The 20,040-nt window shown below is 36.3% G+C and overlaps 1 protein-coding gene across 4 annotated transcripts in view; it reads left to right on the top strand.

The window, feature by feature from the left end:
* LOC125227931 (RNA-binding protein Musashi homolog Rbp6) overlaps positions 1-20,040 on the top strand; it is an 827,229-nt gene that overhangs the window by 759,836 nt on the left and 47,353 nt on the right. For all 4 annotated transcript variants that reach the window (XM_048132341.1, XM_048132339.1, XM_048132338.1 and 1 more), the window contains exon 8: positions 18,639-18,721. In XM_048132341.1, the coding sequence (XP_047988298.1) occupies positions 18,639-18,721 (83 nt within the window). The remainder of the gene's footprint in view (positions 1-18,638; positions 18,722-20,040) is intronic.

The following is a 20,040-nucleotide window of genomic DNA, read 5'->3' as shown; positions in this document are numbered from 1 at the left end:
ATCTGTATAATTGTACATGTACAAACAAATAATATAACAAACACAATTTAACAAACAAACAATGATTTAAAAGAATCGACATCTTAGAACAAAACTAGGCATAAACTAATTTACAAAATGGACTCTCAAAGCCAATCCGATTACATTTTTCGAGAGAAAAGCACTTTGCAAAAGAAATGAGTAGTTTCATTTGGGCAAGGAAGTTGTATAGTTATACAAAGAGGCCCACTCGAGAGACAATGGACGGAGAGTAAGTTTCAATATTAATGATGCGCCGAGAATGCACACAGAGGCTGGCGAGTTTCAAAAGCCTCCCACTGATACTCATTAACTATTGATTCATAAGTAATACCCTTTTACCGTTACCGAACCGAACCGAACGGTCCAACTTTTCAAATTTAAATGCGAGTGTTTGCAATTTTTAAAAACATCTATTTTAAATTTCCCCCTCGTAAACTCCTTTAGGCGTTTATAGCGAATAAAAAAGCAGTGTACCTACTTTAAACTCCTTTCAATAATATTTAATTGAAGACAATGTTTATCGCAGTATAACTAACGAGGGCTTTCAAAGAATGTCGGCAAACAGGAACATCGTTATTATTTACGAGCGCTATAAAATAGCGCACATCGACATTGTTAAGCGTATTGACTGTGTTATACTATTAAATAATAATTGATGCGATTATGCTAAACCTCTATCATTTATAATGCGTTTATAATTGGTGAATTATATTATATATCGATACCTTTGGGTTCAATTGGCGTAAAGGACAAAATGCAGGTTTTCAGGAGAAGCAAAAAACAACTTTTTTTTTAGAAAAATGTTTATATCTTTTTTGTTTTTTGACCTATATTTGTGACGTATATAGAAAAATATGTAGATTTTTAGTATCCTTCACCTAGTGTAGCAACCGTAGTGATAAACTAAACGGTTTAGAAGTTAGATGGTTGTAAAGGACACGTCAAAATGCTATGGACGTCCTTTACACCCACGATTTTTTTGAACAATTAAAGTTGATAGGGTCGTAAATGACGGTCTTAGATGATTTTTATACAAATTCGGGGCGTAAATGTAACCGGAATGGTACAAATGGCAACTGTTTTTAGCTTAGTTTACAATTGAGAAACTTGAAAAATGTATCAAAACGTAGTTAATATGGCATAGAATAGCCACAATAGTGTTACAGTGTATATTTATCAAATATTTAGCAGAGACAAAGAACAAGACTATTTTATATCCAGTTTTGCAATAAAGAAACAACATTTGCTTAAAAACTATCTAGTATTTTGGAAAGTTATTATTTTAGTACTCGCCGCTGTCTCAACTCTCAATAAGTTACGCATTCAGTATTTAATTCTAGCAGGGAAACGCTTTCGTAGTTTAAGTAAATATAAAAACACTAATGGTAATCACGTAAACTTTAATCAGCAACTGTGAACAGTAGACTATATTAATACGACAATAATTTTAAGTATAAAGTAGAAAGAAGTTCTAAGAATAACTAAGAGTTAAGTACCAATTTATAAACGCAAGTTAAGACGCGTATACAAACTGTGACCAACTAATAAATAATAGTAACTGTAGTCAAGACTACCTACTATGTTGATGCATATTTTTGATAATTTTAAAACAGAAGATTGTTATTTAGTCTTTAACCTGTTAAGTAAGAATAATCTTAATTATGAGTTCAATCCTAGAAATATTATAGTCAATGCTTTAAGTACCTGTGGGTACATAGCCAAGTCACCAAACGCTAACGCTCATTCGCTAGCGAAACGCACCTGTTATTGTCGCACTAAATGTTAGTATAGTCTACTGTTAAAGTTTACTGGCGGCGTAGCTGAATGGCAATCGTCGACGCCAGACGCCGACAAAAATGCAGTCTGGTGCAATACGCAAGAGCGATAAAGCTATAGCTATAGCTACGAAAAAAATATATAGCTACGAAATAGATATTATCGTGAGCGTTTGTGCATACGTTGTGGGTACGTACCCTGATTACCATAGTGTTTTTTTTAAATTACCTACATCTCGTCGCAGTATAATAATACTACGAAAGCGTTTCCCCGCTAGAATTAAAGGCTGAATGCGTAACCTACTGACTATTCAACAGCAGCGAATACTAAATAAATAACTTTGAGCTTGTTGCCAAAGTATTAGTAGATCGTTTTTAAGCAAATATTGTTTCTTTATTACAATTGATATTTTTGCTATTTTTGCAAGCGAGCGTTTACTTAACAACTTAACTAATGATTTGATTGTCGTTTCTGCCTTCTGCCTACCATCTACGTAAATAAATATAGGTATTAACGTTATTTTTAGTCGAAAAAGTCATTCAAGTGCATGGCCAAAATATATCCTATGTTCATAGACTTCATAGTATTCCTCAATTTTTGACAGAAAAAAACATCCGATTAGGCATTGTTCTACATTTTAAAATCGAGTCATTCCCTACTTTAAACATTGAAACTCTTCAAAGCATAGATTCGGGCAGAATAACAAGTGACTCCACAACACCCCTGCGTCGGTTTATTGTTCCAGCAGATGTCGGGATATGCAAAATCGGAACATAAAACAACGGTCCGCCATTTACTTTGCGCTGTTAACTCTCTCTTATGCCCTTTATTGCGACCTACCTGTAAATTTAGTGTCCGATTCCGTCATTACTACTTTGATTGCGCTAATTTAATCCTATTTTGATTTGATTGTTCATAGGGATTTATTTTACATCATGAAATAAAACTATTGAAAATGATTATATCGCGTATAATAAATTTACAATTTCATCCCGACGTGTCGAACACTTTACAGCGTTTGTGATCAACAGGTGACTGAGGAAAAATTACAATGTGCAAAAACTACCAACATACAAGAAATATTAATGAACCATAAATTATTTCCTAAAATCTGACCAAGCAGTATGTACCCCGTCCAACTTAATTTGGCATGACATAAACGTCATGTCATAATGACGTTTAGGTAGGTACGCTAATTGATGCGAACGTAATACATTGCGTGCTGAACTATTATGTATGAAAAAAAAATCCTATAATAATCGTTATTAAGATAATCGCCCGTATGTAATACACACGCTGTATAATCCCAAAAGTGTTACGTCACCATCACAGGTGCATTTGTAATTAATCTATTTGAATTATTTATTGCTATGAAAAGTGCATTGTTTCTCGTTATAGGTTAATTAATTATTTCAATTTGTAACAGGAACATTATTTATTTGTTTGATGTGGTGTTGTAATAATTAACATGTTTATTATAGTTTCATTATGTTTGTCTGACTGTCCGTATATTACCTATGCCATTCGTCGATATCACAATAACGATCTCTAACGACATCCTCCTTAGACAATGTAGGTATATTTTTTTTGGTCATATTCCAAAATCTATTTTGATTTTTTAGGGTTCCGTACCTCAAAAAGGAAAAACGTAACCCTTATAGGATCACTCGTGCGTCTGTATGTCCGTCTGTCACAGTAAATTTTCTCCATAACTACTGAACCGATTAACTTGAAATTTATACCTGTGACCCAAAGACGGACATGTCATTTAAATTAAGAAAATTTAATTATAGGGGCCACTTTTGGGGGGTAAAAGTATAAATCAAAGTTTTTTTGAACTATATTGTGTTACATATCAAATGAAAGAGCTTTTAATATTTAAAAAAAATATATCGATTATTCGCAAAAATGACTTAAGTGCCTTCAAAAAAGGAGGCGCTTAAGCCCTTCCTGTGGTGTACGGAACCCTTGTAACGCGAATACAACACGCACTTTTTATATAAAGGGTTCAAAAACAAAACAATTACTTCTGGGTCTCATGAAAACCAAATGACAATTTAACACAGATATAATTACAGGTCTGTGAGACGCTTAAGAACAGTATGAGTTGTTCATAAATCACTTAAAACGAAAGAAACTTAAAACCCCAAGCATTCGTTACCGCTCGTTTAATATTCCACTGTAAACACGGCTGCACCGTAATCGCTGCGCGCAAATACGATCTGCACTTATGCCTCCGTGTGTGCAGGCCCTTACCGGAACAAAGCGTGGATCAAAGCGTTCAATGTATCGACTTATAAGCATAAGGGTGGTTTCACAAGTGGCTCTTGACGAATGACGCGGATATGACGTTCAGACTTTAGGGTGTCCACATATGGCGAAGATTTTTAAAACATGCTCGTCCGTTTCGACTTCTGACCTTAAAAATGACCTTAAAGTTAGAGAAGCGAAAGTGGTTTGGCAAACTCCTTTGGAAATATCCTTGATTATTGCCTACCTTTCTAGAGAACAGACGGGAGTATATATGTGTGATCAAAAGTAGTATCCATTACTTTTTCATACTATTGCTATATAGTAAATAGTAACGAAACGGCTAAGCCTATCCTCTAGCAACCCACCATACAAAAAAATTGCCAATCTAAATAATTTGAAGCGATGGTATACTAGAAAACAGGGCTGAATTTCTTTTGTTTTAAAATCGAACGAATCAAAACAAAAGCAACTCAATTATATAAAATTTAACGAAGATTCAAATTTGATCGTAGGTATTTTGTCCTAGTATTAGGACATTGAACCCCAGCAGAAGGTTATATTTTGACATCAGAGTAAAAGCTAAGTTAGTTTTTGAAGAGTTAGAAGCTGGAGCTATACGTAAGATCTAATAACTTATTGACAGTGAAAGTTACGTGTCTTTTACAAAAAAAAGTTGGTAAGTTTAAAAGTGATATTGTAATTCTCTAACTTACGCCTGTTTGTCGTTGTTTATTTAATTAAACCTCTGTATTTGATGATGATTGACGTTTTAGCTTGACACTGTCGTCGAAAACGTCTAAACTAACACAACGCGGCTGAAAAAAACTCCTGACACTATACGCTATTTTGTAAAACGTTCGAAACACAATCAGACAAAGTTTCCACACCGCACTGGCCACCGTTACTCGTATATTGCCAAAATCAGCACGAAAACTGTTCTCTAGTGTTCTGTAAATAAGCGTTCTCGCAATAACGGCTGACCCGGGCCGGTCACTCGAGAACTCGACCGAGGACAACTCGAAATACGACCCGTCTACAACTTTCGGACGACTCTTTTTCGAGTGCAAAGTTTTTAGAGATAGGTATCGCGGTTGAATTGTCTCCATTTTGGTCTCAAGTTTTTCTTTTCGACGGAATCTTTACATTTTTTAGCCTCGTGTTTAGGGTTCTGTACCAATAAAGTACAAAAGGAACAATTATGGTTCGTTTCTGTCCTGTCTGCCTATCTTTCACATTACTAATTTGTTTTACAACAAAATTAGCTCCTTTCGGGAGGTCAAATTTTGCTTGAAAAACATAAAATTCAATAATTCGATTTTATATATCGTATATGTAGTTCTATTTTTTCTTCCAAAAATCCCCGTACATCTAATTTAATCGAAATCGATAGAGAATGTCGAAAGACCTTCGACATATTTATACAAATATAATTATGTAACTTGTGGTGTATATTTATTTAATATGTTATGAAGAAAAGTTAACATTGAAGTTAACGAATAAGTCTTTACACAAACAAAAACCGGCCAAGTGCGAGTCGGACTCGCGCACCGAGGGTTCTGTACAAACCTGCAAGTAAAGTAAAGTAAAGTAAAGTAAAATTTATTAATTGTTAACTGTGTACATAAGATGGTATGATATACAGGAAATTCGGTATCAACAGTTGCCCATTTCGAGCGTACAATATTCTTAAAAAACTACTGACTATATTAGCTTACTGGCTAACTTATAATTATTACCCGGGATATTTCAGAAAAAACTCATTTAGGTCGTAGAAAACATTTTCTACCAACCAATTTTTTAACTTAAGCTTATATCTATTACCCTCCAACATCTTTATCTCAACTGGTAAGGCATTAAAAACACGTATTGCAGTATTGTATGCGCATCTATAGTACAATGCGTTATTTGATTTTGGACACACGAGATTAAATTTATACTGCTCTCTGAGATTGTCTCTGCGTGACGATTTTTTCCTAAAATAATCATTGTTGTTCTTTATAAACAGACAAAGTTCTAAAATGTATATCCCAGTAAGTGTAAGATAACGCTTTTCTTTAAATATCCCACGCAAAGATTGCTCAGTATGCATGCGATATATTGTGCGCAAGCATCGTTTCTGGAGAATGAATGTACTTTGGATGTCCACCGAATTTCCCCAGAAAATAACACCGTATGTTAGCAGTGGAAACACACTTCCGTAATAAAACTTTTTTCCGACATCCTCAGAGCAAGTAGCCGAAAGTATTGATAGTGCATAACACTTACTAGATATAATCTTATTTATTTTAGCAATATGTTCCTTCCAGTTTAAGAAAGTATCTATTGTGATCCCAAGAAATGGTATACTATTTACTTCTTCAATCAATGTGCCACTTTCTGCAACATTCAAGCACAGAGAGGGTGTTTTATAGTTTCTGAAACTAATAAGTTTTGTTTTGGTTAAATTTACTTTTAGATTTAGAGTTTTAAGCCAGTTAACCACTTTGTGGAGGGTGTTATTAATATTTTGTTCTAATTCCCAAGTGTTTGACTTATCACCCGAAAACAGTATTGTTGCGTCGTCAGCAAACAAAATACATAATTCATTGACAATTTCTGGAAGCTCATTAATATAAATCAGGAACAACGTAGGCCCTAAAACACTCCCCTGAGGTACCCCGACTTTAATAGTTTCAAAGGCTGACTGTGTGCTGATCAAAGTTTTCTGCTCCTTGTCATAACTAACAACCTCTGTTGATTGCTGCCTATTCGTCAGGTAACTTTCAAATAGTTTCAGAGCATGTCCCCTTATTCCAGCATTATCCAACTGTTTTAAAAGAATTTCATAAACAACACAGTCAAATGCCTTAGACATATCTAGCAACAGAGATACACATGGTTTGTTACTATTGACTTTATCCCATATGTCATTAAACATTTTGAAAACTGCTAAGGATGTGGATTTTTGTTTTTGAAAACCAAATTGGTTTGGATTAAGTATGTTTTTTTTACTTAAATACGTATTTAACCGGTTTAAAATTACCCTCTCAAATATTTTAGAAAAACAAGGCAAAAGCGCTATAGGCCTATAATTATTTACATTATCCAATGCGCCCTTTTTATGCAGTGGTTTAATAATTGCCTTCTTTAAGGCGTCTGGAAATGTACTAGTACTTAACATTAAATTTATTATATGAACTAATGGATTAATAATATAGTCAATACATGACTTGATTAGTTGCATTGGAATACCATCATGACCGGAGCTTTTTTTGTTTTTTATTGTATTGACAATTTTTTTTATTTCATAAGCGTCCACGGGTACAATAAACATGCTACTTGATTCTTTATTTGCTGTTAATTTATATTCTGAGGGGCATAGCAACTTATCTAAATTTTGGCTCACATAAAAAGTATTAAATGTTTCTGCTATTTGTAAAGGATCCGTTATGACATTACCATTTGAATTTAGTTTTTCCACAGTCGGAGAAATACTATTTGAGGGTAATGTATGTTGCCTTATAAGGTCCCACGTGGCTTTAGTTGTATTAATACTATTTTTTATATATTTATCGTTTGATATTATTCTCGATTTCCGTATAATTCTTTTCAACATTTTACAATATCTTCTATATAATATTACATTCGAACTTTTCCTACATTTTTGAATACGTAAGTACATATTGCGTTTAGTTTTACTGGATGTAATTATTCCAGGAGTTTTCCAATTGGGTCTTTTTTTACATGTTTTTTTAACTTGTTGAATGGGGATGCAAAGACTGTATATTAACTGAAAGAGGTCTATAAATATATTATATGCATCATTTACATCATCCTGTGTATACACTTCAGAAAAGTTTATTTGTGAAATATACTTGACGAAGATCTCTATATTATCATTAATTCTTCTGATATTTGTATACCAGTACTTTTCCTGAAAAGCTATACTTGTGGGTATCTCAATCATTTGTCCTGTGTGGTCGGATAGTCCCATATTCAATACTTTTGAAATACATTTACGGTGGTTAGTTAAAATATTATCAATACACGTTTGGGATAAGTGAGTTATTCTAGTGGGTTCATGAATAGTAGGGATAAGGTTAAATTTTGCTAGTATCGACACGAACTCAGTCGATGGACCATCCTCGCTCAATATATTTATGTTAAAATCTCCTGCTATGAAAATTTTTTGTTTTAGATTTCTAATACGTAATAGTAACTTGCTTAAAAGCAACTCAAATCTTTCAATGAATAGTTTGAAATCGCTACCAGGTATTCTATAAACCGCTATTACAACATAATTCAGCTCAGGTATAAATACTCCACACATTTCCAGGTGCGTTTCAACAGACATATCTGATATCCATTGTAAATTTACATAATTTAAGTTTTTTTTTTAGATAGATACATACACCTCCCCTAGATTTGCGGGATCTACAAAAATATGACCCCAAGTTGTAACCCTCTAATTGTAAAGTGCCCACTTCATTACCCTTTAGGAAGGTTTCCGTGAAACAGAGAACGTCTATATTATTTGCATCTGTAAGAATTTCAATCTGGCTCATTTTAGATCTTAGGCTCTGAATATTTTGGTGAAAAATGTTAAATGTATGATGGCCTTTAGTCACGAAAAAGATCACTAGGTAACAGATCTTCAGGCTCTAAGTTTGTTTGGACATTGTCATGAGATAAAGATACAATTTCCTGCTGTCTATTCGTTGTTTCATGAATCTTGCTTATGTATTTCTTTAAATTTATAAATATATTTTTTATACCAAACTGTGTAATTTTGCCAGAGTAATTTGAAAACATATCTAATGTTAGGTCTAAGTTTGTGTCAAATATAATTGCGTAATCGTGGCTTTGCAAATCCATAGCCAGTAAAGTGTTGAACATCTCAACTTTGTAATTATATATGAGGGCTCCACACACATAAGTTGGCAAGCTAATTATTACATTTGTGTGTGTTATCCCTTGAAGCGTTTCTCTTAAATAATTTACTAATTGAATACTATGTTCATTAGATATAATGTCTTTCTCGCCAATAAAGATTATACAATAGTCGTTAAAAGTAAAGTTTTTCAGTTTTTCGTCCATATTTGTCATGACATCTCTAACTCTACCATCAGGGACTACATAGTGGCAAAATTTATTGACTCCTTGATCAAATGCATATTCGATGGATTGCAGAATTTTCTTATTTTTTTGATTACTTAATATACACAATTTCTTAGAGTTACAGGTTATCACACTATTTATGTCCTGCTTGTCATGATCTAAATTTATGGAGGCATCCGACTCGTTGCGCTGTTCAGATGTGGTGGTGTTACTTATATTCATTTCCTGTTGATCTCTTGCATGTTCACTTCCCATCGAATCAGGTGATTTCCTTTCTTCTTGAGGGTTATTGGAATTTTCCTTTCACATAATATTTAAATTTATTCGCCGCCGTTGTTTTGTTTTTTTAGCTGCTTTTGGTGTGGGAGAACATAAATGTGTTAGTTTTTTTATGGTGTTTCCATTTTCCTGAATCTGTTTTTTGAGAGTGCCGTTTTCTAGGATTAAGTTTTGAATTTCATTTTCGGCTGATAGGAGACGCAGTTCAAGTTCACTTATTTTATTTTTATATTCCTGTAATTCTTCGTCAAATTTAGTCTCTAACACGGGGCAGCTCCTATTTAGTAAAGTATCACCTTCATCAAATTCCGACTTCGATGACTCAAATGACCCATCAGTTGAAACTTCACTGTCCGATTTAGGTTGTGGTGTGGTAGGTTGTTTATTTTCAGGACTTTTTTCCCCTTCCTTTATTTTTTCTAGCAGTGGTGTACTACTTCCGACAATGTTTTTGGTTGAAAGTTTGGTCTCTTTCATTGCTATTTGCCTTTTTGTCAGTTTAGCAGTATTTGTACCCAAACAAGTCTTGCATTTCCATTTACTCCGTTTATCTGGAGTCATTATCCTATACAACTTTTCCGATAAACCTACACAGTCAAATTCATACCTTTGATTGCAAGTGTTGCATAGGGCAGTCTCTTTAATTTGTACCTCTTTTTTACATTTAAAGCAATTTATTTGCGCATGCGCCTTTCCGCTGTTCTTTGAGGTTTTCATGTTCGTTTTATGTGACATAACTCGTATTTGCTTTTGTTTTTTACAATAAAACAGTTTTTTTATTTTAATTAAGACAGGTGGTGGTGTTGCGGCACTGTGTAGATGTAGTTTTCAATAAAAAAACAATTTTGTTCTCCTCGAACGTGTCTTTATTGTGATTTCTGAACGTATCCTGTGAACTGTCTGTCTGACGTTTGAGTGACAGTCTAGTTGTCAGTGTCTCAACTGTTGTCAGATTAGCCGGTCAAAATACCGCTGATTTTATTAAATTAATCTCGTAATTTATCCAGTTATTTTCAATATTTGTGCATGTGTGCGTGACATTTGTAATAACGGACCTGGATATGGAATGTTTCTCATCAAATAATGCGATTTTTAGCCTCACCGGGGTCTCCTTTTGATGATCTTTAAGGTCACGGGTATTTCACTAAAAAGTATCTTATTCTTTTTAATCACCACTTAACTGTTTTTAATGTATTTTAATTTAGTAATGAGGAACTCAGATAACAAGGTGATTACTCCGCAAAAGTCAGTTTGACGTATTGAAGGTTTACAAAGTTCGTTCATTACGACAATCGAGTCATAATATATATTTTGTAATGTAACTAAAAATTTAAGGTTTTCGGAATTTTTCCTTTATGTGTGCTATAAAACGTTGCTTCATGTCAAATTTCAAGATTCTAGGTCGACTGGAAGTACCCTTTAGGTTTTGATTCCCTTGCGAGTACTTGCGAGTTTCAAAATATGCAGCTTAAATTGCTGTTTCTTTTGATTGCGTTGACATAGAAGTTTGATTTTGTTACAGCTTAAAGGTATTATAGACCTGAGTATTTGGTATGAATTTCAATTTAATACCTCTACGCGTTTATGAGGAAATGGGTAGTAAGGTTAAAATTATTAAAAAAAAATATATTATGTGATGTAACTAAAAATTTATGGTTTTCGTAATTTTTCCTTTATCTATGCTATAAGACGTTGCTTCGTACCAAATTTCAAGATTCTGAGTTCACGGGAAGCACCCTGTAGGTTTTGATTCCCTTGCAAGTGTCGAAAATTTGCGGCATAAACGGCGTTATCTTTTGATTGCGTTGGCTTAGAAGTTTGATTTTTTCACAGCTTTAAGGGACAGTAGACCTGAGTAATTGATATAAATTTCAGCTTCATACCTCCACGCGTTCCTGAGAAAAAGGGTCTTGACAGACGGACGGACGGACAGACGGACAACAAAGTGATCCTATAAGGGTTCCGTCTTTTCCTTTTGAGGTACGGAACCCTAAAAATACATATCTCACTTAACCTGTAATGATACCTCATAAATTTTGATCAGACTGTTTCCTCAAGTGGTATTATTTGGTTTCCCCACAGTCTCAGTAGCAAAGCCTTTATTCCCCGTGTTACGCTCGTGGCATCACAACGCTCCGCACGAGCTACGCAATTAAAACGATATTATCAGAATCATGCACTTCTCTTTCGCGGGCGCGGGCGCTTAAATTATAAATATCGTACATGTACGAAGGCCTTATGTTTCATATGTTTGTAGGATTTGTGTGAGCTGAACAACCATAAGTAACGCGCTATGCCAATGGACCTCCAGAAGACCAGGGTGGCTAGCCGAATGGCATTTCTCCGACGCCAAACGAAAGCGATACGCCGCTGGCTCTGTCGCGCCAATACGCAAGCGCGATAGAGATAGATATCTACTAGCGCTTCGTTTCGCGTTTGCGATTGTGCCATTCGGCTAGCCACCCTGGCCCCGCGACAGAGCCACGCCAAACGAAAGCGATATGGCTCTGTCGCGCCAATACGCAAGCGCGATAGAGATAGATATCTACAGCGCTTCGTTTCGTGAGCGTTTCGTGACGATTGTGCCATTCGGCTAGCCACCCTGGTGCCGTAGCCGAATGGCATTTTTGTCGACGCAATACGCAAGCGCGATAAAACGAAACGCCGCGAAAGGTAGTCTGGCTCTGTGGCGCGCCAATACACAAGAGCGATAGATATCTACGAGCGTTTCGTTTCGTGAGCGTTTGTGCCATTTGGCTATACATACCCTGATCACCCTTAGTGACGAGGCCATCAAATGGCGGATTGGACTTAATTTTATAATAACTTATGAATGTGGGTGCGTTACAATCGATATAATTTTTTTTATATAATTTTAATCGTAATAACGATCATTTGATATAATAAAAACCATATCGTATGAGTAGGTAGCTATGTAGAATTGTAACATTGCTATCAGTTTAAATATTGCGCATCAACTTCAACATTAGTTTATTTAACTTGTTATATTCAACATTAAGTGAATGAAAACCGAATTTGCGAAAAGTTGCATTAAAATGAAAAAATCTCCGCGGAAAGAGAAATTCGTAAAATGTATCGGATGTCACACCTAACTATATACATAATATTATCTCGATCCTTGTCCTTCCCCACACAGACTCATACCAAATGAGTCTGAAATGACATCTTACTTGCAGCCACAAAGTACACGGATTTCTTTGCGCTGCATATGACAAGGACAGGATGATAGTTTGATGTAAGGATTACACTATCGAGTTTATCTTGCAACTGAACACGCAGATCGGACTCGTCGGGACCAACGGGGAATTCCCGTCTTGCCTCGTGATCCCGCAAATCCCATCCCTTGAGTTGCAGGCACGTATTCTCCGCGGGATTACGCGCTTTGCGCGATCTAGACGATCCCGGGTGACCACAACAATCATACTCGACTATCTGGGCGTCCATGCGCTCCTAGTAATGCTGGCGTCTTAGTGGCTTAAGCATGGGTTTAATGATGTCATTCTGGTGTGTCAGTCTAATTCAACCGAAACTTGAGTGAGAAGAAAGTATTACAGCGCATGATGTAATACGAAGGCGAACTTATTGTGGGGTGATATATTTGTTGGTACTGCCATTTTACCTATTATATCAATGTTAGGTACATGTTTTTATTTAAAAAAAAATTAAAATTTAAAATTTAAACTGTTTATTTCAGTCATTTTTTATATGATATCTATTTAAATTTATACTGTTTATTTCAGTCATTTTTTATAGAATTTTACAAACAAAACTCTTAATCTATTATTATTTAGATGCTAATTGAGTTAGGTTTAATTGAGATCATGCATTACATTAACATAGGTAGGTCAAATAATTTTCAAACAAGTATTCAAATAGGTACTAACTGCGTATCCATTAAACTACGTCATTGTTTTATTATCACATCGAATTCATAATGGTTTCAAAACTCCATTATTTGGCACTAAAATATTTATATTAAGGCAATTTCCGTGTTTTTAACATTTTTCAAAAAACGAAATGACAGAAAATGTCCATCTAGGTAACATTACATCCTGCTCCTACCATTTTACCAGCTGAGGAATATAACCTGCAAAGGAGAACATCCATATAATACATAAATAAATAAATGAATATTATAGGACGTTCTTACACAGATTGCCCGAGTCCCACGGTAAGCTCAAGAAGGCTGTTGCGGATACTCAGACAACGATATCGATATATATACTTTGTAATATACAAATACATAGAAAACATCCATGACTCAGGAACAAATATCTGTGCTCAGCACACAAATAAATGCCTTTACCAGGATTCGAACCCGGGTCCGCGGCTTAGCAGGCAGGGTCACTACACGCTAGGCCAGACTGGTCGTCAAATACATACGCAACTATTTTCGCCCACGCTGAAACCGAGACCTTCACTAAGGCTCAGTCAGTGAAATGGTAATAGTTTCTAATATTGGCTACTGCAAGTCAAAGCCATAGGGCAAAGTGTGCCGTAAAACAGCAGGGTCGCGAAAGAAAGGACGGAATCTTATTAAAGTAAATATTTATGGCATTGCTATCAACTGATTGGACGAGGGTTCCGTCGCCTTTGATAAATTGTTCTAGTATATAGTTGCGGCCTAACGGTTATTCTTGCTGTAACGGACCAAATATGTATCGTATATTTTTGCATCAAATCTATTTTGGGAGACAATGTGGTCGAATAGCAACACACTATCATGAGACTATACATACATTAAGAGAAACTTGCATTGTGAATTTAACAAGTTCGACTTGTTGCGGGTTTATCCGTTTGAAACAAAATTATTTTAGTAAACGGAATAAATCACAATGTTGATGATACAAGTCGAATTTGTTCGAACAAGAAGGTCAAACTTGTTAAAAGATATTTGATTAAATTAGCCGTTGTTTTAAACATATGTTTATAATTATGTTTAAAACAATATGAGTCATGTTGCTTTCATAAAATGGACTTGTTGATTCAAATAAAATATTGATTCAAATAAAATGAAACTTGTAGAACGTACTAGTTACACTTAACAAAATCTAAGTTGTTGTTTGAACCAAAGAGCACGTAGGCGCTATTTTAACCAAAAAACTTGTTGAACGAACATGAAAATTGGTTGTTTTTTCTCTCAGTGTACATATTTAGTACCGTGTCATACAGTGTCATGAAGTGTTGTGCTCCCTTGGCTGCTACAAAATATTGTATTCCGAGTGTATCGCCTTAAAGTATTTTACATGTGCATGATTTATAGCACAGGTTTCTTTCATATCTTTTGACAAGTTTTCTTACTTTTGTGTACTGCACTTAGTCGTGCACTAACTAGGGAAACATCCTGTACCAACTGAACACTGTAACGAACGAAATGAATGAAAGTAAATAAAGATAACTTAGTCAACTTTGGGAATTTAAAAGTTGAGCATCTCGACGCACCGAGTACCGGGCCAATTGTGTTTCTATTTTATTTACCTGAAGGTAGACAATAAGGGTGTCTCCACACAATCAGCTAGACGGGAAAGTTGATTGTTCGTGTTCCATTCAACTTCACAATAGAGAAAATGAAGAGGAGCCAATTCTTTTTACAACAGCTTTTATCTGCTGAATCTCTTCGCTCAGCCGAAAGTTTGCGCATAGTTTTCACTTCGGCGGGAATGCATTAGAATCTCTGCACATATTTGTCTTGGAATCAGCTACTACCTTAAAAGTTCCAATTTTGATAAACTGTTTGTTTTCATAACAATCTATTGTCTGCTCCTTTCCTTCTTTGTTTGAATTGGAAATAGCACAAATAAAATTCAAAAGTTCACTACTTACAGACATATTCTTAATTTGGAGCTATTTATGTACAAAATAGAAAAGGTTACTAGTATGTTATTAATATACTAGTTAACTTTTAGTTCTGTATTATTTTAGTTTGTTTCCGTATTTGCTTATGAATACTTTAGCAAGTAACAGTGAGTTGGCGACAAACAGCGCGATTCCCCGCAGCTATGCGTAAGCCATTAATTAATCAACCGCCGACAATCAGCCGATATCTAATAATAAGACCCGAATTCGCTGCGACGTTTAGACATGGCGTAGCCAATTTTCTCCTAACGGTCTCTCATTCCTAATAACTATTACGATTAACTTGTTATTATTAGCTGGACGCAGAAGAAAAATGGCAATTATTTCAGCAAACATTCTGTCACGATGAGAGCTCGTAGATAAAAGTTTTGGCCAACTATTACGTCGACGAGGACAATTCTAGGGCATCTCTTAATTATACTGCTGCGTATTTCGTATTACAATAATGAAGCGAAACAATAACAAAAGTTTGGACGTCGGAGCGCGGCTGGGCAAGTTTGCTGCTCATTTGAGTGCTGTTCGGCGCGTTCCTAATGAAAACTTGTTAGTTACCGCGAACATAGGATGGTACTTTTATTTTCGCGCGCAGTCCACTGTCGTCAATGACTTGCGTTCTAATTTACTTCGATAACTTTCCATAAACTACAACTAATCAGCTAAATGATATTCTAATACTTAGTCAGGTGCAATGAAATAAGTCACAACCCTAAATTTTACCTGAAATGTTGACCATCAAATATTTACCTAGCCTTGAAAAATCAAAGTTGCACCTAGAAATAAAATAATATGGAAAGGTAAAGAAAGGTATCATAAAAATGGCAAGGTTTCGACGACGCGGACGTCATCGCAGAGGCCTACGGTTGTATATAACGTCCGTTATCGACGCCTACAATAAGTCGCACTTTATACGGTTATTATAGCGCCATAAACGCCACCGGCCGGTGTTTCATACAGTGCCGGGGCAGATTATACTGCCTGTGGCCCAGATAGGGGGCCGAGGCGCGGGGCGGGGGTAGCCCGCCCACTGTCAGCACCACGTGCCGCCCGACAGATGTGTCGAGATACTCGATATCGGAAGACACTTTCATAATCTTCGCCTTACAACCTCCCCACTTCTTACATATTAAAATAGGAAATACCGCCCGCACAGGTGCGATCCCCCTATTAATATAGCTAGAACCCTCTCGATCCGTGATGCAAACTCAATTTATTTCGCCGAACGTCCAAAGCACTGCTCGCAAATCACCTGTAAGCTTCCGGATTTAATTAAAGTATTCCTCCTAAAAAATAAAGGTAGTCTAATTGAAGCCGGAAAAAATAAAGTTAATTCCTGGAGCGACGCCGCTCGAGAACTTTCATTAGCGTTTCACAGCTACAATTACAAGTTCAAATAATTATGTTTACAGAATCCTTTTCCTACGCAGCGATATTTATCTTCCCCATTGTTACCAGAAGTGACGCGGACGAATTTCTTGAAAACGGCCCATTTATCTGGAGCGGCCACACAAAAGCAAAACGAAACCCAAAACTTTTTATGCGGTCACTGACATTGACGAATTTAACTCGCGTACTTAGAGGAACTTCATTTAGTTTGATCCGGAGATCCTATTTCATATTTGCTTAGCCAGTGGCCCGCAGATAAGTTCAGACCGTTGTTGCTTACTTCCTACTTTATTCGGTTTGCGAACCCGCATAAATAAGGGCATCGTAGCGCTCTGCGATTCCCTGCTTGCCGATTCTACCAGTTCTTTTTAATTTTTCAATATGGTATCCGCCTTGTGTTCACAGTAGATACACATAAAATATACATTTGAAATATGAATAATATCCAAATTAAAGTCATTATACTTACTACATTAATCAATGAATTCATTCAGTATTTCTCTATGCAATTTCGTAGCTCACTGTCCATACTCGTAACGAATAGCCTAACATGACGAAGCAATGTAAAATAGTTTGTACTAAACGTTCTCTGATTCATTGATATGCCCAACAGATTAAGAAAACGCCATCATCTATGGAACTCGTTGGGAACCCGTATTTGCCTTTCAGGTTGTTATTATCTTTGCCTCAATTCCAACGTAAAGCCACCCGTTCGCGCGCGAAATACCAAATGCGTCCTAGTTTCGCCGATCGCACAGTTCGCGCTGTTTGTTTAGGGCAGAACAGTCGTGAAAGGTGATGGGCTTAATATTAGCAAATCCGAATTATCGACTATCAAATTGTCATATTGTTTTCCCTACTCGAAAGGTAGCACTTGAAGGGTATTGATTAGTGAGGCTCATAACGGCGGTTCATGGTTATAGATTTGACTCCGTTTCAAAACGACTTATCCCCTGCTTGATACGGCGAGACGCTGATCCTGCATAATGTGTAGTGCGGCGACTTGTTCACACGTGCCCATATCAACATGTGGACACGGGACGAACTAGAAAGTTTTTGCGCGAGACAGGGGAGTCGCGCCCTCGGTACCTACGTGTCAGCATAATCGCGGCGCCACCTCCTGTTTGTCGAGCGGCTCGCTAATGCTATTTGTCGTAGTGAAGGCGTCACGTCACGTCTGCGTGTGTGTGTCTTCATCGTTAACTGACCGAAACACGCGGTTCATCATCGTGTTTTGTTTGCCACTTTAAGCGGAAACTTGTCCGTGTCAGGTGATTACGTGATTCGGGCATTCCGTGTTGAGTTGAGTTCTGTGACACATTTCAATCTCTGAAGTAAGTTATCTTAGAGTATAGAGTAAATATCGGAAAGCAATTCGGATGTCGAGTGCGAAACTCGAAATCGCAATTTGTAATTCATGAATCCCATAAGGGGGCGAACTTGAGCGATCTTATGCGTCGAATGCGGAACGTATCGCCGAAGTTGTTCGGCGTTGCGGCTCAGCGAATCTGGGAGCGTTTAAAGGAAGGAATATTGTTTGGTTTGACGTCATAAGTAGTTGGTAAGTTTACATTATATGAAATCGGTAGTTACCAAAGAGGCCGTGCCTGCCCGCGCCACGCGCCGCGCGATACCGCCTGATAGCTGTTGTCGAAAACTGACTGACGCGCTTCTTTGAAACTAGTCCGAAGCAAATTTCCTTTAATTAGAATGTTGCCAAAGATAAGAGAATTTTAACTTAAATAATATCGGTGCTCACAGGTAACTTAGTTTCATAACTTATTTTCCGGGATATTAGCCGGTAATAGCGAGACTTGTCGAATCGTGAAATGTTCGAAGAGCAAACTTAACATTACTACTACTAGTTTAATATTCGCCCCGTTAAAACGTGCTCGCAATAACTGTTGTAAAACTTTAATACCTAGTTCTAACATTTTATTGTTTTGTTTCAGGTTTCGGTTTCGTCACGTTTCAAAGTGAAGACATAGTAGATAAAGTGTGCGAAATACATTTTCACGAAATCAACAACAAAATGGTAAGTTTTTTATGTAATAATTACTGCTATGTATAATTCATGTTCATAATTATGAATAATATGTGTAATTTTCAATTTAAACGACCCTTATTGTCGGTTGGTAATAAGCCTCTATTTTCATAATAGCTTCCATAAGAATACTATCGGCAACCGATAATGCGGTATCTTTTGATTGAAAACGTTACATAATATATGTAGGACATGTAGGTACTTATAATAGTCTAGGTCAAGCATAAACTTGACAATTTCATGAAAATACAGCTCCGAGCATTTACCTATACTTGTCAAACAATCAAGTTAAGATCCTTAGATAATTTAATTTCCTACCATAAATAAAAATTATATGGCGGCTAGGCAATCAAATACAGATATCAAACTCAAGCACACAATTTTTCTTAAGGGTTAACCGATTATCATTTCAGCTGTGTGATAATGGTCTATATCAAAATGTAACAATATCGAATTCTCAGACTGATATCGCTCGGCGAACTAGTAATCGATGGACCGTTTGGAGTTAACATATTTCATTCGATCATCCTAAAAGCAATCGTAAAACAAACATGAAATCGTCTGCGCAAGTCAATCCCACTGTTAACATTGTCGGTCAGATATCAATTAGGAGCGAAGAAGTGCGCTGGCGCGACTCCAAGCTGAGCCAATAAAACGCCAGTAAACTCGGCTTTTACTGTGTTTAGATTTTGCCGGGGAGGGGCGGGATGTGGATATTCAAGATGTCACCATAGTTTGAACATCTTTTTAGAGTAACTAAGGATAACGTTCATATTTTCTATTTGCTTTCCTCCCGTGGTTGTCATCGTAGAAGGGCTGTGGGTTTGCTACCAACTTGTCACTAGCTAGGATAGGCTAGCAACTTGTCGCTGGAATATCATTGTCTGGACAATTTTTTTTGTTTTCTTTCAACCCCTTAGTAGCACTGAAACTTGAGCAATTTCATAGGCTCTACCTACCCCTTTTAGGGACACAAGCGTGTATCACGCACATATGTAGGTTGCACTCTTAATAGTTACCTATATGTTTAATATTGATTATCTGCAGTTAAATACAACATTAGCATAATTAAAAAGACTTGCACGTTCAAATTTAAATTTTACTTAATTTTTATGCCAGAAACCCTGTTTTAATCAAGCTTTTTTTACGAGACAACATGTCCGCACATCGGTCTAACCTTTTGCCTAATGTTTACTTGTACTTTCTCGTCTACAGCCGTCCGCAATACATTACATTCACCCTTTACAAGACCATTACAATCATGTGACGCAGTAAACCTCGCCCTCGATTAACTTGTAACAACACGCAAC

Source organism: Leguminivora glycinivorella, chromosome 7 (genome assembly GCF_023078275.1).
Source record: "Leguminivora glycinivorella isolate SPB_JAAS2020 chromosome 7, LegGlyc_1.1, whole genome shotgun sequence".
NCBI lineage: Eukaryota > Metazoa > Arthropoda > Insecta > Lepidoptera > Tortricidae > Leguminivora > Leguminivora glycinivorella.
Note: the sequence above shows the minus strand (reverse complement) of the source record. Positions and strands in the feature narration are given on the sequence as shown.